This window comes from Eschrichtius robustus, chromosome X (assembly GCF_028021215.1).
Source record: "Eschrichtius robustus isolate mEscRob2 chromosome X, mEscRob2.pri, whole genome shotgun sequence".
Taxonomy (NCBI): domain Eukaryota; kingdom Metazoa; phylum Chordata; class Mammalia; order Artiodactyla; family Eschrichtiidae; genus Eschrichtius; species Eschrichtius robustus.
In genome coordinates, this window is record NC_090845.1 from 89,716,868 (window position 1) to 89,739,245 (window position 22,378).

Below are 22,378 nucleotides of genomic sequence, written 5' to 3' on the forward strand. Positions count from 1 at the left end.
ATGTAGAGAAATAACATGGGGACACCTATCCCATGTCCTGCTCTACACTGTAATGCCATCAGTACATGAACCTTGGCTTCATGCTTGGGACTCAGCACCGAGGGCACAAGTTCTACAAATTACTTAGAGGCTAAAATTTCAGTCCTTTCCAAATCACCATCCTCAGCAAATACTCAATAATAAAGAGACTCATCTCTACTTTCTTTCCTGATGCTATGCACCTGGATTTCTTTTAAGAGCCATTATTAGGCTGAATGGAATGGTAGAACTAGACTGCTTTTAGGCATGCCCCCACTTTTATGTTCCATGATTCTGTGAAGAAACTGGTAGATGAAATACTTTCTGCCCCATTCCCATTGAGTTGTTTAAGATACACTATTTGGTTTCTGATCTTATAATTAGGATCTTTTCCAGAGGAACCCAATCACATTGGAAATGAAAGTTGATTATCCAGAACAGCCAATATAATAATAATAATGAGTATCCAGGGCTTCCCTGGTGGTGCAGTGGTTAAGAATCCGCCTGCCAATGCAGGGAACACGGGTTCGAGCCCTGGTCCAGGAAGATCCCACATGCCGCAGAGCAACTAAGCCCGTGCGCCACAACTACTGAGCCTGCGCTCTAGAGCCTGTGAGCCACAACTACTGAGCCCACGTGTCACAACTACTGAAGTCCATGCGCCTAGAGCCCATGCTCCGCAACAAGAGAAGCCACCGCAATGAGAAGCCTGCGCAGTGCAACGAAGAGTAGCCCCCACTCGCCACAACTAGAGAAAGCCCACTCGCAGCAACGAAGACCCAACGCAACCAAAAATTAATTAATTAATTAATTAAAAAAGATAATGAGTATCCAACATTTATTGAATCCTTACTTTGTGCCTCCCACTGTGCTCCGTGTTCTGTGTGCATTATTCCATGTAAGTACCTATTTTACAGATAAGAAAATTGGCGGCTGTATTTTATAGATGCGATGACTGAGACTTAGAGAAGGATCAATAACTTGACCTAGGTCACACAGTAAGTGATGGAACCAGAACTTAAATTCAACTATCTGGTGCCACATCTCCACTCTTAATCTTTTAACTTTCGGCCAGCGGTTCTCAAATTTTGATGCCAGCATGCATCAAAATTCCCTGGAGGGCTCCTTAAAACACAGATTGCTGGGTCTCATCTCCAGAGGTTCTGATTCAGTAGGTCTGGGGCAGGGCCTGATGATTTGCATTTCTAACAAGTGCCCAAGTGATGCTGATGCTGCTGGAGCATAGGACCTGCACTCTGTACTCTACTGCCTCCGGTCAAGAGCAGAAGAGCCTTGACCTTCTGAAATGAAGGACAGGGGGCTTGTGCTCTCCTCATGGCTCAGTGCTCAGGGATCCTGGGGATGTTCTGATCTGCAGGTTTCAGTCACTACCTCTGCCTCTCCAGGAAGACCAGACAACTGACTAGAGACTCCACCCTGGGGGAGTACACAGTGCATAGGCTGCCTTCATAGAATACAATATTTCTGGAAAGAGCTGGACATATCCTGAGTTAGGCTCAGTTTCTAACTTAGTCCTGACAGCTATAAAAACCTGCTGCATGTACCATGTGATCTTGGTTCTCCTTTGGATGTAACCTGAAGAGTTAAAATTGAAGCTCAGTATTTGCTGAGTATAGCTACCTGTCAGTTGGGATTTTGATATAACTCACACATTCAGTCTGAGGCTGCGGAGGGGCTTGATTAGCACCACTTGTGAAGCTGAGGAAAGAGCCATTACCTTGCAAACTCTCCTCAGAGCTGGTTGTTCACACCTACCTTATGAAGAACACATGTTGCCTACAGTAGGCAGAGAGAGGCACATGTTGAACATAACACTTACCCCACCATAACATTATTTCTCTTTTCACTTTTTCCACCATGTGCCTTGTAGTTTCCTGAGATACAGCTGAGGCCGCTGAGTTTCAAGGCAGCAGAGTGAGGTGTTCATTAGTGTAGCTGCACACTAGAATCGCTTGGACAGCTTTGTAAAAATACCAGTACTGGGGACCCCACCCCAGACCAATTAAATCAGAGTCTCTGCAGATGGGCCCCACTAATATGCATTAAAAACACATTTCCAGGTGATTCTAATGCTAGCCAAGTTTAAGGACCAATAATGATCCAAAAATATAGGCTCTGCTACGGGGCAGGCTCCATTTCTAGCTCTGCCACTTAGGAAAAGATGGCCTAACCTCTCTGAGCCTCGATTTCTTCTGTCTGTAAAAACTTGCATAATAATTGAACCCATTGGACTTGTTTCATAGGGCTGTCTGGAGGATTAAATGGGCTGGTGTATGTAATGCACTATAATGATACAGTGCCTAGCACAGAGCGATCTCTCTCTAGATGGTAGCCAGTAATAAAATTAAGACATCCCACTTCAGTCTACAGAGCAAGTCCTCAGATTGTGACCCTATGGGAGATGTGGGTGTTGTACCCACTCCTGGGTGGATCTCACAGTCTTTCAATCAGGACTGCTATTACAAGGCAAATGACTCTGCAGAACATCTACTGTACATCACAGCAAACCTCTCCCATAACAAACTGAGGAAATGATGCTTATTTGAATAAGACACAAGTAAATGCAAACCAGAAACAAAGTAACATTAATAGTCTAAGAGAGCAGCCCACAAAATACCTCAAGGGAATAATAGACCACTTGGGGTTCTCAGACCATACTTCGAGAACCACCAAAAGAATGCGGGACGATCTGTGCTATAACTGGTCGCCTCATTAGCAGTTACCCCAGAATTTCCAGAGCATTCAGGGGTCACAGTACAAAAAAAAACCCCAGTTCTGTTGCCTAGTGTCTCACTAATTTACACATTTATGTTAACTCTTCACTCTCTGCAGGCATGTGAGTTTGTGAACCCTTGGGCAGTCACCATCCAGAGACCTCTACAGTTGAAGCAAAAACCTACAGATATTTAAGTGGTAGGATGTAAGGAATGAGATGGATCAAGAACAGAATTTCTCAGGCCCTAAGAGACAACAAAGAGGGCTACCTCTTTGTAGGAACCAGGTATAGGGTCTCAGCTCAGTTTCAAGTTCAAGTTGAAAAATCCAGTATTCTATTTCGCCTCCAGAGCCAGATAAAGAATATCCATCTCAACCAATAGCCAACATCATGATAAATGATAAAATAGAAGTTAGTATAATGTAGTTGTTAACAAAATGAACTTTTGGTTTCAGACCTACCTGGGTTTTATTTTATTCTTTTAAAGATTTTTTTTTTTGATGTGGACCACATTTAAAGTCTTTATTGAAATTTGTTACAGTACCGCTTCTGTTTTATGTTTTGATATTTTGGCTGCGAGGCATGTGGGATCTTAGCTCACAACCAGAGATCGAACCTGCACCCCCTCCATTAGGAAAGCAAAGTCTTAACCACTGGACCACCAGGGAAGTCCTCCTACCTGGGTTTTAAATGCCAGCCCAGGGACATACAGGCATGTGACTTTGAGTAAGTTACTTAATCGAAGTCTAACAATGATAGTTCCTACTTTTTAGGGTTGCTATAAGGAATGAATGAGATTATGTATGTAAAACACCTAGAATGTCATTTGACACGTGGTAAGCCCTCAGTAAATGATAGCTCTTTACTAACTTGAAACAAAAGGCAAATACAACCAAATGTCATGATGTGAGTTACGCTGCCGCTGATGTCAGACATTGCTTTGGTGTACAGGGAAAATTTGAGCAGCAGAAGTGCTTAGTAAGAGAAAAGACAAATTAACTTGTCAAGTCCTTCCTCTCTCAATAGCAATAGATTCTTTCATAACAATGATTGTTTCCCAGTAGTAACAAGCATTGGCTTTCATGTTTCTTTTTGTGCTCCAAATTATGGTTCCTTGACATGTGGTAAGTGGGCCTCCATTTGTACTCTTGCCCCGGGCGAGGCAAATGTTAGAAGCTGGCCTGTAGCTAACACAGTAAGATGTGAAAAAGCAAGGAGGCATAAGTATTGGAAGGGAGACAACAATCATCATTATTTGCAGCTGATCCAGTTGTCTATCCAGAGAACACCCAAGGGAATCAATTGAAACACTCATAGATTTAACAAGAGAGTTCAGAAAAGAGTTCAGCAGAGTGGTTGAATACCAATCAATAGTTTTCCTGTAAGTCAGCAACAACCAGTTAGAAGATATAATGGAGAAAAAAAAAATCCATTCATGATGACAAAAAAATAGCATAAAATCCATAGGAATAACTTTAAAAAAAAAGTGTAGGTTCTACACAAAGAAAACAAGGATATTTGTACATCTCTCAGCAACTGGGATTTGAATAAATGGAAACTGATGCCATATTTCTGGATGGGAAGGCTAAATTTTGTAAGATATCAACTTTTAAAATTAATTACATGTTTAATTCAATCCAGTTAAAATTCGAAGTTATTTTACCTTGATAAAGTGATTCTAAAGTTCACCTAAAACAATAAATAGGGGAGAATGGCAAAGAAATTTTAGAAAAAGAATAATAGTGATGGGAGACTTGGCTTATAAGATATTAACATGTATACATAAGTTATAATATTTAAAATGTAGTACTGTCACAAGAATCAACAAACAAATCAGTAGGACTGAACAGAAAGCCTTGAGACTCACCTAGAAAAAGACAAGAACCTGATATACAATAAAAGAAGCATCACAGACCAATGAGGATAGAGTTAGTCAACAATATTAAATGTAAGAAAAGATGAAAGAATAGAACTACTTTAAGAAAATATAGGCAAATGTTTAATCTTCAGGTTGGGAAGAATTTTCTAAGCATAAAAGCAATGAAAAAAATCATAAAAGTATTGTTAGATTTGACTCCATCAAATTTATTGACAAACACAAACTGGAAAAATATTTAAAACATGATCGATGTCATACAGATCTCTTACGAATCAATCAAAAACCACTAACACTCAGAAATGGCAAAGGACATAAACAGAAGATATACATACGACTAATAAATATATGAAAAAATGTTCTAACACACAAAAATCCACAAAATACAAAATTCTAAATAATGAAATTAGTGAAGATGAAAAACGCACTGATACTCTCAATGCAGATCTGATGTGGTGATGCATATATATTTCTCTGCTGCTGATCAGAGGGTAAATTTTTTTCCTGGAAAGCTCTTTAGTAATACATATCGAGTCTTTTAAATATTCATATCTTCTAAATGAATTAAAGGAGCAGCAGCAGGAAACTGAGGAACAACGCGGGTTTAAGTTCAGTACCCCAACAGACGGCAGCCCTGCTCTGGACCTGGGGAGCTGCTTCCCTGCTGGCTCAGTTTCCTCATTCACGAAATGGAGAGAATTAGTAGTACTAATCTCACAATACATGCAAGTCACTTAGCATAGTATCTGGCATCCTCTAAGTGATGAGTAAATGTTAGCTGTTATTAAATTTGTATACATATGCATATGTATATATGAAAAATTCATAATTTTGACCTATTCACCTTCTAGGAATTTATCTTAAGGAAAAATTCAGGAATTCAGAAAAGACTGATATACAAGGATATGCAGAAGGAAAAACCATGGAAACAACATCAATATCTAACAATAGGAGAATAGTTAAATGAATTATAGTATATTCAAATGATGCTGGAGCATTATACAATCATTTTTAAAAGATTGTGTTTTTGAAGACAGTCTAATGATACAGAAAAATTGCTAACAACTGAAAAAAGAGCAGGGCATAAAACTGACTCTATAGTAGGATTAAATTTCGAAAAATAATTTATATATATTTTGTACATAGGTATTTAAGAAAAAGGTCAATTAAAATATTGACCCATCAAAATATTAAGAATGTTTATCTCTGCACACTGGGATCATGAGTTATTTTTTCCTTGTAATATTTATTATTCAGTATTTTATACATTTTTATAATTAATAGTGTTATTCCCATTATCATGTAATTTGAAAGGAAAATAGCATATATATATTCTGATCATTTGCTTAAGTATGTGAATGCGCTTCCCTAAGTACTCATTTTACTGACATATTCAATGTAGGACATTTGGAAAACAAATTATAAAGACAAACATTTCATTTCGGTTTATTCTTTCCAGTCTTTCTTTTATGTATGAAGAAATTTTCTCCTCTCTAACAAATCCTACTCTCTACTATGCAACAAGCCCATTGGGAGCAGGGTCTATGCCTCATTTATCTGTGTATTCCTACAGTGCCTAATTCACTTGTATGCACGTTGTAGTCACTCACTAATTTATAGGTAGAATCATAATAAGAAAAGAGTCTGAAATGCTTCCACTATAAGATATAAATGATTGCTAAATCTTAAAGTGTTACCACTCCCCAGGATATTTGCATTTAATTCATCAAATTTTTCCCAAGCAAGATATATTAGGATCTGGTGCACAACAGGGGTTGTTCTAGGTACTGTAGGGGATATACAGAAGTTGTTCCTCCCTTTTAAATGCTTATAATCTAAACTAGTTGTGGAGTGGATTAGGAAGGCAGAAGAAGCAAAAAGAGAACCACATCCATTGAGGTATCATTATGTTAGACACTGTGCTAGGCAATTTACTAACATGGAATTCTTACAACAAACCTTTGAGGCAGAATTTTCATTCACATTTTATAAATGTGGAAATGGAGGCTCAGATAAATGACTTATCCAAGTTCACAGAGTTAGTGGTAGAGCTGGGATGGAAACCCTGGACCTTCAGGGTCTGACGCCAGACTGTTCTCTCTCTCTTAATGAACACTGCCTCTCAAAAAGGTGTGTGTGTGTGTGTGTGTGTGTGTGTGTGCATGCACGTGCCCACTGTGTAATTGTGAGCACTGTGTAATTACAATGCTCAGCAGTATCAGGTAAGTGTCATATTTACGATACAAAATATTATACAGAGAGGCAATAGAGCAATGGATAAGAACCTGGGCTCTGGAAATGACTGCCCAGGTTTGAATTCTGTCTCTCCATATACTAGCATATACTCTAGGACAAGTTACTTAACTTCCCTGTGCCTCAGTGTCCCATCCATAAAATAGGAACTCATATCTAGCTCACAGTGTTGCTGTTAAGATGAAATTAGTTAATACAAGTCAAGGGCAGTGTCTAGCACTTAGTAAATGGTCAATAAATATTGGTTACTATCACAGGAAATCAGAGGAGGGAGAAATCATATCCAGCTGGCAGTGGATCAGGGAAGGCAAAGGAGGTGACATTGAAGAAAAGGCTGAATGCTAATGAAGAGTGATAGAGCAGGGAAAGGGAATGTAGGGGAGGTAGGAAATCTCAGGTTGGATGGGACCACGAGTGGACAGGAGATGAGGGGTGGCAGTGGGAATTACTGGAAGATAAACCTCCAAAGAGAGGCAGAGGTCAAAATGTGGAGGCCCTTAAATGCCAAATTTAAAATTCTGGAGTTAAACACTGGGCAATGGGAGCCATGAAAGGTTTTGGAGGAAGAGAAAGATAAAGCCTTCTTTGGCAGCAATCAAGCTGGACAACTTTGCAGATTTATCCTCGAGTGTTACCAACTGCAGAAACCACCAACTCTGAGGACTAATGTTTTGACTGAGGGAAAGGAAAAGGGGAGAGAAGGGGAGAGGTTGGAAAAGGGGAGTGAATAATTAAAGGACTATACAGATAAAAAGCACTCCTGGTGCGAAGTGATAGAACGGTCTTCCTTAATTCCTCATTGCAGAGGCAGCCCAGGGACTGAACTCGAAGCATAACCTACCTTTTCCCCCATTTAAGACTTGAAGTTTCCACCTCAGTTTAGGACTTCCTTTAACATCGAGACTGTGCTTTTGGCCAGTGCGGAGAGAGCGTAGGGCATTAGGACCCAGCGATTGTTGTAGTGAGAGAGGTTGAATCTCGGTCTCTCAATTTTTCCCTCGAGCTCCCTCCTCTCCCTTTGTCATTCTCGCTGCCTGCTGCCTCCGCAGCGTCCCTCTAGCTCTCTCTGTGCTAAGTGCCTGCGCCTTAGACAGACAGGGTGCGCAAAGCAGCAGTATTAGTCGGGACCTGCCTTGGTGACCCCATGGCATCCCCTAGAACCGTAACCGTCGTGGCACTTTCAGTGGCCCTGGGACTCTTCTTTGTTTTCATGGGGACTATCAAGTTGACCCCCAGGCTCAGCAAGGATGCCTACAGTGAGATGGTAAGTGAAGCAAACGGGTGATGAGGAGCGCACCCCCAAGGGATGGCGAGTACCTCTCCCCTTCTTTCCTTCCCGGTCCACGGTCCCAGCCCTTTCACCCCTACCCCCACCCCGGACCCTCCCTTCTCCCCAACAACTTTGCAGCTGGGAAGGAGCAGCTGGACGAGAGCGATTTCATTTGCGGGCTATGCCGGGAGCAACTGTTTTGGAGCCACTGAATGCCAGTTGGGGGAGGGGTTGCCCAGTGAGTACCCCCACCCCCAAGTAAACCGGAGGGCTGAGACCTGCGTAACACCTGTCATTGGCAGGAGCCCTTCCCTCCTTCCAGCACACCCAAAGTCCCGGCAGCCAGTCTGCAAGTCTGATTCCTTCCCTTGGAGCTAAGAGTTTAGCAAGCTGGAGAGTTTATTTATCTTGGGGAAGAACAAAAGGCAAGGAGGAAATAGCTGAGGGCGAATGGGCTACTGAAACAAGCAGTTTTTAGGGGCGGGGAAGGTATTCCTCATCCCTGGCGGAGAGCCGATGGTGTTCCCCTAGCCGCCTGGGCGTGTGTCTATATCCTCGAGACAAAGCCGTCTTGGCCCAAATAAAGGTCACGGAGAGCCTGCTTCTTCCCCTTCTCTCAAGGGACAGCTGGATGTTTTGTTTTATTTTGTTTTGTATATGGGCTAATCTGCAAAATCTGCAAAGTCTGCTTTTCCTCTCCTGCAAAATAGTCCTTAATCCCCACCTTGTCTCCTGTGGATGCCCAGGGCCAGGCCCTCTGCGGGTTTTCCCCTCCGCAGAGTTAGAATCACCTGAAGGTGAATGGCCAAAACATCTCCTCTGCAACCTGGGGGCTGGGCTGCTCTCCACAGTTGGGTGTGAAGAGGACTTGTTCCTATTGCTGTGGAGTACGAGGTGATGGCAGGGGATGTTTCCAGCACTTCCGCTCTCGCTTCTCCCCCTGTCACTTTGCCTCTTCATTTCCCCGCCCCAGCTGAAGAGAACCTGCTTCTCTCTGCTTTTGCCAGGCTGCCAGTAATGGGAGGGAGCCCATTAATGGGTTCTCAAGGTCAAGAAGGAAAAGAGCTTAGGGGAGGAACAGGAGGGAGAGAGAAGAAAGGCAAGAGGGATTCCCCATTAGGGCTAAGGCAAGGAGGAATACACGTTGACAGTTGACAGGAATAAATAGCTCTCCTGGAGCTCACTGCAGAGCCTTCCAGAGCCCCTCAACGTGAGCTGCAAGTGGATGGAGTCTGGCAAATTGTAGATGCTCAGAAATGTTTGCAGGCAGCTCTGGCTTCTGTCTCAGGGTTTGAGCTGGTGTTTCCCATGTCTCTCTCACCACAGGATCACCTTGGGGTCGGGGAGGGTGGCTGGGACTCAGGGGCCAAGGTCTAGCCCCAGTTGCAAATCCTAATGTGTTTCTCCTTCCCCCTTTCCCTCCTCCCAGAACATTTGACCAGATGGAATTGAAATCAGGTCAAAATGAGTATCCAAGGCAGCCTGCATTGGGGAGGGGAGGGGAAGTGGGATAGCAGAAGCCACCAAAGGCAGAGGGAAAGGGTGGAGGGGAATTGCCACTATATTTTTTTCTTGGCAGCAGCAGTTTGGCGTTAGATTATAAATAAATGCATATGCTCTTGCTTTTCTTTCCTTTTCATATATGCATACATTTATATGTTTGTGTGTGTGTGCCTTGGGTATATTTAAGCTTTCCCTTGCCTTAGGGACATAGTACCCTTCTTCAGTATACTCCCTGTCTCCCTATGTCCTGCTCAGCTGCTTTAGAGGCCGCCCAAGCTGCACCCTAAGTACAGTGTTAGGTTTTGCAGGCAATCCAACTAAGATGGAGTCACCGGGAAGCTTCCTATCAGCTTGGCAGGAGCTCATGAGGAGGACCAGCCACAAATGGGTTTGCAGTAGGTTTCTTCCTAGGGTGTGGAGCTATTACAGTTTAATGAAAGGCAGAAGAAATATATGAAGATTCCATATCATACAAAGGAACATATTTAAATAGGTATAATCTAATACAGCAGTACAGAACCATTGTGTGTGTGTGTGTGTGTGTGTGTACGCACAGTTCCGTGCTTCTGTGCTCAGGGGCATCTGGAGGCAATGGAAGAACTATATCTAGCTGGGAGGTAAACTTCACAGTAGCATGAAGCTTGAGGAGGATTTTCAGACCGCCGTTTTCCAGGGTCCCCTCCTGCATTGAGCATTGGACCCCAGGCTAGAGATGGCTTTCTGGCATAGGGCCCACTGCATAGTGCCTGGGCCGGCCCAGCTTTATTGTTGAATCCATAGGGAGTGGGGACAATTCAGTTCTAGTACAAAGAAGTTGCTCAGTTTATATTTGTTGAGTGGCTGGGTGAATGAATGAGTCATTGTAGCATTGTCTTAGCTTGTCACCACCCTTCAGATTTCTCTGGTTGGCTCTTGATGATGCAGCTCAGAAGCCATTTCTTGCCCAACCAGAGATCAGCTGGGATGATTATCTGGGATTTTCTGTTTTGCATTTAGGAGTGATTCCTCTGCATTGATGGAGTTAGTCATGTATTGACTGCAGTGGCTTTTTGTATAAAATCTCAAGGTGTTGTTGTTGCTCTTGTTGTTTATTTGTTCTTTAAAACATCTCTGTGAGGTAGATTCATTTTTTAAAGTTATGCTTATTTTACTGATGGATAAACTGAAACAGAGCAAGTTTAATGACTTATCCAAGATCCTAGGGTAAGCTGCTGTTGGAGCAGAGATTAGAAACCAAGTCTGTGACTCAATATTCCCAGTAGAGGAGTCATTAATGGTTACAACTGCTTTTTTGGATGTCAGAACTTACAACCGATTCTTGAAAATATCTGGCACATTTTTTTCTCCTTTTTTGGTACCAGTTTAACTGCCCCAATCCCATATTTTGGGGTTTCATTTTACTTCGAAACCAATTTTTCAAATTTAGAGTTTTTTTTTTTTTTGCTTTTCTGTCAACTATTTTTTCTTGTTCTAAAGCCATTAGTGTTATGCTTAGGTGTTATCCCCTCCGTGGAAAATCACTGCTAAAAACCAGACAGACAAATGACTATGAACTTCTTTCCTGTCTCTCCTGGGGAAGCCAGGAAAGGTTAGTGGAAGGAGTACAGACTTTGAGTCATGTAGGTTTGGGTTCAAGACCTGACACTCTTAGTGTCTGTCTCAGTTTCCTCATCTGTAAAATGAGGATAACAACCTACCACAGGAAGTTGTAAATATTAACTGAGATTACATATGGAAGCATCTAGTACAGTGTATGAATATGGTAGGTGTTCAAGAAATGCTCTGGGTTGAGGTGATGATAATTGATTCTATTTTATGCAATGGTTTCCTGACTAATTTGAATGGCCAGTTTAAGGGATTGAAATCAGGCATGTAAAAGAGCAAGATGCTATTTCCTTATGCCATGGTGAACAGACCTCTATGCGGTCAGCTAATATAGAAAACTCCACACCTGCTGCTGGGTAATACACAGTGGATCCCATGCAGAATTTCCGGATGCCTCTCTTGAATAGCCTGTTTGGTATGTGTCACTCCATACCTCCTCCCAATTTAGCAAGTGTCATTATAGAGTACTCTAAATCCCACGTGAATTCAACACGACTGACCACTCCCCTGACTAAATGCCTTCATTAATTCACTTGAAATTGTGAGACAGCACTTACAAATGCTGCTAAGCAGTTTAACATATGAATGGTTGACTTGCTCTAAATTTGGTGTTCAGCTCTTTGTAACAGTGGTTCTATCCTATAAGCACAAAGGGCCACAAATGGAATAGTAAGAAAACACCACAAATCCTGTCACATTGAAGCCAAAGGATTTTGACCCTGAGGAAGAGAGGGCAAAGTCTCTGACAGGGCAGGTCTCTGCCACTTCTTTGCATCCCCTTATAGGGAAGGTTTGTTGTTGATTTGGATGATTTGCTTATTTATAGTGAAATGCCCTCCAGTATTTCCCCAGGGTTTGTGTAGCCCTAGGAAAATACTCCAGATAGGTTTGGGCAGTTTATTTAATGTCCATAGGTGATCTTTTATACTTCCAATCACACTATTAATTGCTTTCCAACTACATAATAGTTGGAATGATAAGGTAATAATACTAAGATAATAATAATAAGATAGTAATTTACTGGTGCTTAGACTGTTCTCTGAGGTGGTACAGTACGTTTATTCCTTCAGAGAGGCAACTGACCCTGAGATGTGAAATGACTTTGCTTAGTTCACACAGCTAGCCATCCTAAGTTAACTACATTGAAATTTATGCCAGGGAGTTTATAGCCTCTCAATGGCCAACAGCTGTGCTTGTTTCAGAGCGACTTTTGACTGACAGTGGAAGTCAGACCCTTCTCCCCTTAGATGCAATCTGGGAGGGATCCACTTTGGTTAGTAGGACCAGGTTTGCCAGCTTCCTTTTTAGGTGGGCATTTTATGACAGTGGAAGGTAGAACTGCTTAAAAGGTGTTTTTCATTCACATGGATATTTGGCAATTAAACATGTGATGGTTTATTATTGCATTTAAGAAATGATCTATGATTCACATATGGCTATTTTTCCTACAGAGATTCAGGAAAATCATACTTGAAACAGTAAATTTTGCAGCACTTATGTAGCCTTTATGATCTAAGATATCAACCAGGCTGAGATTTTCAGCCAAAATATATTTTTGTCAGTGCCCTCTTTTGCTTTCATATAGTTTTTTCCCTGTAAATTGTATTGAAGTATAACATACATACTGAAATGTGCGCCTAAGTGTATACAGCTTGAGGAATTTTCAGAATCCCCCTGCGTAACCAGCACCCATATCAAGAAGCAGAACATGACTAGCATCCTAGAAACCTCCCTCCTGGCCCCTTCTGATTACTACCTCTCCAAGGGTAAATCCCAACTCCAACAATATAAGTTAGTTTCATCTGTTTTTGAACTTTATATAAATGGAATTATACAGTATATTAGCCAAAAATTTTTTTCTTTTACCTAACTAGCATAAGTGAACTAAAGTAAACCAGTTGTGAGCTGCTCAAGTTTAATGTAATTAATATGAGATCATGGCCCCTGGGGTGTTGTGAAGAATAAATGATAAAAAGAAAAAAGGTATAACTAAAGAAAGGCTCCATATGATTTTGACTCATGTCTGAATCATATCGTCTCATACGATAAAAACGGACCTGCTTGAATCATTGCTATTATCATTTAAATAATTACTGTGGCTTGCAAACATATGGATTTCTAATTGTGTGGTTCATTAATGATAAAATATGTGTGTGTGGCCCTTGGTTGATGCTATGATGTTATGATTCTTTGACCAAATCTCCAAAATGCTCATTTAATTTACAAAAGGGGAAACTGAGGTAATAAAATACTTAGTAATTTTCTGCAAGCAATTTAGGGGCAAAACTAAAATTGGAATTTAGCTTATCTTAGCCCAAAGGTATTGCTAGATGACTGCCTTTGATTAAAGGGATTTGAAACATTTGACTAAACCCTTCTGTCTCCTGCTTCCTTCCCCTATAAGGAAACTATGGTTTCAGGGTCTGGGTCATGGCAATGAAAAAGAAACAGACATAACAAAGTGAACTTCCAGAGCCTTTTGGGAGAGTGACTCAGTCAACTCCTTTTATTCTTACTGTCAGAACAATTAAAGTCGTTAGAGATCTAATTACTATAGACTTAAGACACGTGGCCCTTCTATTGTTGGAATTGAGGTGGCCCAGACCAAGTATTGTTGCTGCTGGCAATAGCAGGATACTCTTGATGTCTCTATCCTACTCCACAGGAGAAAGAATAAAGGGCTTCCTAGACTGTCAAAACCACATCCAAGCTTAGTCCCATCTCTAAGTTAAACATGACTTCCCTATCAGGAGTCCTGGAGAATAGATGCTATCTGTACCTACTCAGCTTTGAACTAAAGATTTGATGAAATGGCTTATCCACATGCAGTTTCCTCTTGAGAAAAGAAGGAAAGAAAGAAGCAACTGCTGCATAAAAATATCTACAGCTGCAGTTTAAGAGTTTAGATAAACAACTGAAAAAGTAATATGGAGTTAGAGCAAATGGAGAGAACAATGATCACTGAAGTCATAGGAACTTGATTTAAAGACCTGGAATTTGGCCTACAGATTTCACTATAGTATAGATAAAAATCTATTCCTAAATGATGGGTGGTTAGCCCTAGGCAAAAAAGGAATGTTTCCAGAAGGCATTCAGTCAGCATCTGGAAATCTTGGCTCTGCACTGACTGTAAGAAACTCATCCTGCTTCCTGTGTTCATTATGTCAGAAGGTTACACTTAGGATTTAGGAACTGCCTCTTGGGGAGCTTTGTGTTGCTAATTTAAAAAGGTCCTAGCTTGAAAGTGTTAAGGAAAACTCTTGGGTCTAGATTTCTTTCCCTTATGTCCCCCTGCTACCATCACCAGAGCGTTGAGGGAGAGAGAGTGGGCAGGTGGCATCTAGGTTAATAGTGAGAGGAAACTACCAGATGCCCTAATCCTCGGCTCAGCTCTGCTCCACATGGGTCTAGCTCAGTTCAGCCCAGGGTTTTACTCTGCCTACTGGTCAACCTCTCTCCTAATTTCTCTCTGAAAATCCCTGATTTAACCTAAAATGGGAAGAGGGAGGAAGAACGACTGATACTTTGTGTTTCACTATATGCTCAGGAACAGGTTAGGGACTAGAGGTGAATAAAGGTAAATAAAGACAGGATCTGACAGGGCTAGGATTAGGAAGAGGTGTGAGGCAGTGTTGTGCAAGTGCAGAATCAGATCATGCCTCCATTTAAAGTTGTGATATTTTATTTGTTGTGGATATTATTTACCTTAATCAATGAGTGTTTTGGTGCCTTCTTAAATTTTGCACTCAGGGGACATAGGCTTACTTCATCTTAGTCCCAGCCCTGCTCAGGAAAATGAGGCTCAGAGAGGGCAAATAATTTGCCCGGGGACACCAACTAGAAAATGACAGAGATGGGATTTGAAGCCAAGCCTGTTTGAATCCAAATCCATTCTTTATTTTTTTTTTTTTTTACTAAACCACTGGTCTTGAAACAGTACTCATAAAGGACTATCTTGTGCTACTCATGGTAATTAATCCATGAAATAAAGGTGCATTCACTAGAGAAATGACTTAACATTTGTTCCAAACTAGAATGTGTGTACACTATTCTAAGCACCAGATGCTCCTGACAGGTCAAGTTGGCTTTCTGCCTGATTCTTGTAATACTTGTCTTGCATCTGGTGCTTTTGACTATTCTCTTCTTAAAATTTTTGGCCCCTATGACCCCATCTCTCCTGGTTTTCCTCCTACTTTTCTGACCACACTTGCTTCTGTCTATTTTGTGGATTCTCTTCCTCCTCTCATTTTTAAAATGTCTGTCACACATTTTCCCACTGTATACATTCTACCTGGGCATACTGATAACTGTCAATTCTGTATCTTTACCCCAGACCTCTATTATTGAGCTGCCTACCAGACATCTCCACTTGGGTGTCTTAGAGATACTTCAACTAAAAAACTCCAAATTGAGTTCCTCATTCCTTCCTGCCCCATCCCCCTCTTCTTCTGGATGCATTCTTGACTTCTCCGTTTCCCTCAGTGTCCACATCCAATGAGACATCAATTCCTGTTGATTGTGCATTCAAAGTATCCTTGAGTCTCTCCCCTTCCCTCTATCCTTACTGTCATACTCTAGCCCAGTTCTCTCACCTGATCTCCTCGCTTCCAGGCATACCCCTTCCAATCCATCCTCCATGCTACTTCCAGAGGGACCTTCCTTAAAAGCAAATTATGTTGTTCCCCTGGCTTATAGGATAAAGTCCAGCTCCACAGCGTAACACTCCATGATCTGATTCATATCTGTCTTCTCTGTCTCATGTCTCACCCTTTCCCCCTTCCTCCCCCAACCTATGCTGAGCTGGGGCAGTGTTTGAAACACGCCAGTCTATTTTGTGCTTCAGGGCCTTTGCTCATCCAGCTTCCTCTGCCCTCGATGCCCTTCCCTTATTGATCTTGCAAACATCTGCTCTTCTTTTAAGATTCTACTCTAGCTTTTCTCAGTCCCCATCTAGGGAGATTTGACCACTCTGGTGTGCCTCCACTGTACCTACTACATAGTTTATTTCAGCACCCATAACACTTTATTGCACTTATGTACTTCCATAAATTTTCTTCTCATAAACTCAAACTTCAGGAAGGCAGGGCTTTTGAATGATTGATGTCTGTATCTGGAGTACTGAGTACAATGCCTAGCACAGGAGGCACTTAATAAATATTGAATGAATTAATGGATACTTCATGAAAACAAAGTAGTGGGCAAAACCAGAAAGACACTTGATAAAATCTCATCACTTTACTACAAAAGGAGGATTGGGTCAATCTGAATAGTGAAAAATATGATTATCTATTACTCTAAGGTCAGTATAATTCTATTACTTTGTAGTATATCCAGTGCCTCCCTTCTCTGTTCCATGATATCTGCCTTTGGGCTACAATTAGATCTTATACAGTACTCTCTTATATACCACTAACCATGCTGCTTTATAATGTTGTTTATGCATCTGTTTCCCCCCACTACACTGAGAGCTTCTTGACCCTATCATATTCATCTCTATATCTCCACCACATAATCCATAATAGGTATTCAGTAAATGTTTATTGAATTAAAATTAATGAACTTGAACTAGGCTAATCAAAGTAGTGTCTTGTAAAATCCTAGGGATTTATCTCAATGACCATAAGAACGATTTTTGTCTTACTATATTTTAAAGATATATAAGGGGCTAACATTTGCATACATTTAAATTTTGCTGTTTGCTTAGCACACACTTTTTTTATTTTTACAGATACCACAAATGTAAACTCCAACTCAGCTCTTTTTTGAATTAACACAGATTCCAAATTAGGGAAGTCCAAATTAGTGAGGCTTTACCGCCTTGTCTCATTTTTGTTGGTATTCATATGCATCTGGGTTTGGACAATGTAGGCACTAGAAAATGTGGATATGGCTAATCAGCACCAGTTTTTATGGGCCCAGTGAATTTTCTTTTAAATTCTTAATGTTGTTTATGATTTATAATCAGAAAAAATTTTTTTTAATAAAAGGTGCTTCCACTGCAGGGGCCATGGGTTTGATCCCTGATCGGGGAACTAAGATCCCACATCCCGCCCACATGGCGTGCCCACCCCCCCCCCCCAAAATTTTTTTTTTAAACTATAAAGCCAAATTCTCTTACCTTTGGTGCTGTTACTAAGGTTTAAATCACAGGGATCTCAGCAGATTGCTTGCTTTTTTCCTTAATTACAAGGCTTTTATTTAGGGGGCACAGTAAAAAAGAATATGACACCCATGTCTGGTGTGGAAAGGGAATGGTGGGGAAGAAGGACCTTGCTTGTGTTTTCTTCATTCTGTTAAAATCATGGTTAATGCAGCGATTTCCTTATGGTATTCCACTCTAGAAACGTGCTTACAAGAGCTATGTCCGAGCCCTCCCTCTGCTGAAGAAAATGGGGATCAATTCCATTCTCCTCCGCAAAAGCATTGGTGCTCTTGAGGTGGCCTGTGGCATTGTCATGACCCTTGTGCCTGGGCGTCCCAAAGATGTGGCCAACTTCTTCCTACTCTTGCTGGTGTTGGCTGTGCTCTTCTTCCACCAGCTAGTCGGTGATCCTCTCAAACGCTACGCCCATGCCCTGGTGTTCGGCATCCTGCTTACCTGCCGCCTACTGATTGCCCGAAAGCCCGAAGACCGGTCCTCTGAGAAGAAATCCTCGCTGCCAGGGAATGCGGGGAGTACCGGCAATGCGGTAAATACCGAGGAGCAGCCGTCCTTATATGAGAAGGCCCCTCAGGGCAAAATGAAATTGTCGTAGGAAAGCGGAAGTGCAAGAAAGTGGACCTTCCAGGCAGTTGCCTCCATGACACCCAGGAAGATGTCAGTGTGTGTTTTTCATTTGATTTATTTATCTTGGGGGAAAAGGGACACATATAACCTGCAAGTTAATGGCCCTATTGGCTTGTGTACACCTATACGCTAAAATGACCTCCCCACATAGATGTATGTGCACCACCTTTAATCACTCTGGGGCAACTCTCACATCTTGCTGCATGTACATGTATATGGCTAACTATTGAAGTGTATTTGTGAGATGGACTCCAGCAAGCATGTGACTGTGAGATTAAGTGTGGGAAAATGTTACTGTGTGTGTGTGTTTGCGTGTTTGCACACACGTGCGAAGGAGAAGGCTCTGATCTTGAACTAATCCTGCATAGATATCCTTCCCTTCATAGACTGATTCTGGTGAAGGCAGAATAAAATAAATCTCCTATAAAGAGAATCCTACTTACTTCTTGGTATAAAACAAACTATGTATTCCCATGGGAAGGGGGCATCCCTCACTAGATTAAGCTGAAAACTTAAACCTACCACTTTAGGAAAAATTTCCTTCAATCTGAGACACTGAGTTACACGTAAAATGAATTAACTTCTACTTTAACAGTTGTTTACATTGTAAATACTCCATACTGAGTTTAATTAAAATAAAGGAAATGTGCAGTCAATAGATAATCTAATTCTTCAAGTGATAAAATTGGAAGTTTCACCTTGCCTTTGTCGGAGCCCAACCTACTAAGCTCCTTTACTCACACTTGGAAACTGAAACAGTAAACTTTATATCGGACATCTTTTTTGGATTTTCTTAAGCCAAAAGCTGCCTCACTTCCACTATTCTCAGCAGCTAACCAGGATTTGGCAGCTGCTCCACTGTTGCGGTTGAGGGAGCGAGGATTAGTCCCGTTAGGAGTCTGTGAATCTCAAACTAGCTGTTCTTTTAAATCATCTGAAATTTGACAGAGGAGCCGTATCCAGTGTTTCGCTGCCAAACAGATTCACTATTCCTATTGAATTTTCATTGAGCTTTGCTAGTGTAAGCAGAGATCCAAGTTACCCCCACAGCTGTCTCCTCTACACCTCTTTATCATTCCAGTGAGTGGAGTTTAGCTGGGGGAAGGACATTTGATATAGGCTAGTTGGATTGAGCAGTATGAAAATTTGCTTTCTTCATTACGTACTGCTGCTTCTCCTTGTTAGATGTGCTTTGATGGTTTTAATATTATTGTGCCAGGGATGGGAAAAGGGGTGGGAGTGTTGTGTGTGGGGGGAGTACAAATTATTGTATTTTCTTCGATATCATTGTTCTTGTTGATTGATACCTCTCTGTCTTATTTCTCTCATTCTTTCAAAATAAAAATTTTTGAAGTTTGGAGGAAGTGGTCTGGACAAATAATGAAAATCTGGAAAGAAAGGGTCATGTCATGGGATTCAGGTTGTCTTATTTTTGAGTGGATGAGGGAGGAGGATAAAGAGAAGGGGGAGTACAATAACTTAATATACTAATGAGGTTACTAACTTTCCAATCTCATTTAAGTTTCCTCACACTTCTGTGATGTCAGCACATAAGACAGAAAGCCACAAAATTAGATCTCAATACAGTTCCCAGGTTTGGGGAGTTCTGCTTTATTAGGTGATGCCAAGGGAAGGTAGAAGAATGATTTCAGAAATAATTGCAGGTATATTAAATAAAGATGAACCAGTGTCTCTCACTATATATGCATCCACAAACTGGCACAAATTCCCGTGCCACAGACTTGTCACATTAGGCAAGTTATTTTACCACTCAGGGCCCCAATTTCATTTACAAAAATAAGGGGATTGAAGGCTTAAAATTCTTTCAATTTACATTTGAGTATGAAATGATTATGAAAAAATGACTCGAGAAATTTTCAGTTTTACTAGATAAGGAAGATCAGCTATCATAGAAAATGCTGAACACTCAGTTCTCATGCATGATTAAATATGATTTCTTGAAAGTACTCTGAAAACAATGTAAGATGTGGTAAATAATCATTTTTTGCTGTAGTCTTTCCCAAATACATCAACTTAGTCTGATTCTTCATCTCTCCCCAAGATTGCAAAGTTTCCTCCCACACTTTTGCCTATAGTTTATGGGTATATTTTGGCCTCAAAAAAATCAGTGAGAGTCATTAAATTTTTATCTTTCCTCTCCAGTTCCTACTCTAGTAAGAGACTAAACTAGGGACTAAGTTCAGGCCTCAGACTAAGCCCTTGCTGCTGTTTTAGCCAGTTTCTTTAAGGTCCATCGATTCCTCAAAGTTAGGAATCTTTACTTGTTGACTGGCCGGCTACCTACAAGATGCCACATCTGGCTCAGGACATACGTTTCCAGCATACTCTAGAAGGTATGCGTGCCCATCCTCGGTAAAAGGAGGGCGAATTCAGCCGCTGTCCTTTCCTCCCACCTCCTAGCGACAGCTTCAGAGGTGTCAGACCCTTTAACCTAATTCTCTTGCCCAACATGGGAGAAGCAGCCTTTATTGAGAAGTTTGCAGTTTCATATTTTCCTACAGATTCAAAGTCCCGACCTTTGGGGTCAATCTGAGCAAATGGATCACTGTAATTGGTCTTGTTAAACTCAAGAACCGAGACACTAATTGTTCCGTTTTAGGCACAGTGACGAATGGGAACAATATTAGAACAGTGGGAACATCAGCCAATGGGCTGATTTCAGCAGCAACTACCCGCTAGCCGGGCGTCCCCGGGCCTGGCGGGTGTGGCCGGCGGCTCTGCGGAATTGCGTTTGCGTCAGCGTGGGCGCGCGCGCCGCTTCGCGCCATTGAGCTGTGACCCAACCAATCAGGCTTCAGCAGAGCGCGTGGCTCCGCCCTGAAGCCCCTTGTGTCGCCGCGGAAGCGCATGCGCGGGGCGGAGCCCGCTCATTCAAATCCGGGAGGTGACGTTTGGACTCCAGAGGCTTTGGGACTGAGGAGTATTTTAGGTGAGGTGCTTTTAAACACCGGGCAAAGTGGGAGCCCCGAGGCCGAAGGGAATCAACCTCCTGACTTCTGAGCAAGACTGTCCTACAAGGTATCGGGTTTTTCCCCAGACCGGGAATCTGCCCAGTGGGTCAGTTGTCGTGGCCAAGTTCGCTCCTTGCTGGGGCAGGCTGTGAAAGGGGGTCCTTGGGGAGCGATGGGACGGTTCCACCGGAAAGGGCCAGAAGCTGCTCGCCCGCCCTTCTTTCGTAGGACCCGAGGAAACAACTCGGAACCTGGAACTTCTTGGTGGGTTAGACATACATATTGCTCTTCTGCTCCAGCCTCATCTGTTCTAGGGAGGTGGGGTTGATTGTCATTACGACCATTCCCTCAGTTTTTCCTATTTGAAGCCCAAAACTTAGAAGTCATTCTGGCTTCCTCTCTTTCTTTTTCCCTACATCCAATTCCTTTATTACGGCCTTGCCCAGTCTCCTTCCAAAACATTTCACGAATACAATCATTTTCTACCTCTCCTACCATTTACACCTTAGGCCAGGTTCAGATTGCAGTCATATCTCTTCGGGACTTTTGCTAGACCCTTTTAATTGTCTATTTCCACTCCTGCGCCCCTAACATTCTGTTTTCCGCACTGCAGCTAAAATGATCTTAAAACATAAATCAGATGGTATCACTCCTCTCTGTAACAGTCTTCCCTTCCCCCATAGTTGCCTATGACACTTAAAAACCAAATTCCTTGTTCTGGCTTACAACCCCAATATAGCAGTCCCTGTCTGCCTTTTTGACTTCGTCTCCCACTACTCTGTACCTCTTTCATGCCACTACCCCACCGACCCTCGCCTCTTACCGGTGTTGTTGCTGTTTCTTTAACACACAGAGCTCTTGCTTTAAGGTCTTAGCATGTCTTGTTCTTTCCTCTCCATGAAATACTCTTCCACCAACTCTTAACATGGTTGGTTCCTCCTGGCATTCAAATCTCAGCTTAAAGGTCACATCAGAGAGGCATTCTCTGAACACTTATTCCAAAGTAGCTTCTCACCCCCACCTCTCTTCTATGACATCACTGTATATTATGTTCACTATTAGTTATTTACTTATTTATTGACTCTCACAACTCCTCTTCACTCCACCCCCATAAGTTTCATGAGAGCACAGACCTTGACTGTTTTGTTATTTTATCCCCGGTGAGTAGAATTGTGCATGGCATATATTGTAGATGATGCTCAGTAATTATTTATTGAATAAGTGAATTATCGGGGCATGTTTCTGTTCTGAGAATCCTTGGTTTGGCCACCAGTTTGTCTTTAACTTAGCACTGACAAAGCAGGCAACATTAAAGTTTAAAAGCAAAATCAAGGCAGGGTGGAGAAAAATAGGAGTG

At 41.8% G+C, this 22,378-nt stretch overlaps 2 protein-coding genes across 3 annotated transcripts in view; both read left to right on the forward strand.

Moving 5' to 3' along the window:
• Positions 1 to 7,929: 7,929 nt before the first annotated feature.
• Positions 7,930 to 19,269, forward strand: TMEM35A (transmembrane protein 35A). Its single transcript, XM_068533391.1, has 2 exons — positions 7,930 to 8,148; positions 17,604 to 19,269. Exons 1-2 carry the CDS (start codon positions 8,029 to 8,031, stop codon positions 18,015 to 18,017), a joined length of 534 nt encoding a protein of 177 aa, XP_068389492.1. The 5' UTR covers positions 7,930 to 8,028; the 3' UTR covers positions 18,018 to 19,269.
• Positions 19,270 to 20,959: 1,690 nt separating this feature from the next.
• CENPI (centromere protein I) overlaps positions 20,960 to 22,378 on the forward strand; it is a 48,979-nt gene continuing 47,560 nt past the window's right edge. The window contains exon 1 of one of the 2 annotated variants that reach the window (XM_068533127.1): positions 20,960 to 21,088. The gene's annotated coding sequence lies outside the window, so the exon portion shown is untranslated. The remainder of the gene's footprint in view (positions 21,089 to 22,378) is intronic. The other variant, XM_068533128.1, reaches the window with a different exon arrangement.

What these genes read in the sequence shown, in the direction of transcription:
- TMEM35A (XM_068533391.1), top strand. Translation starts at nt 8,029, where the DNA reads ATGGCATCCCCTAGAACCGTAACCGTCGTGGCACTTTCAGTGGCCCTG. An exon ending in AGGATGCCTACAGTGAGATG is followed by an intron (nt 8,149 to 17,603) that starts GTAAGTGAAGCA and finishes ATTCCACTCTAG; the next exon opens with AAACGTGCTTACAAGAGCTA.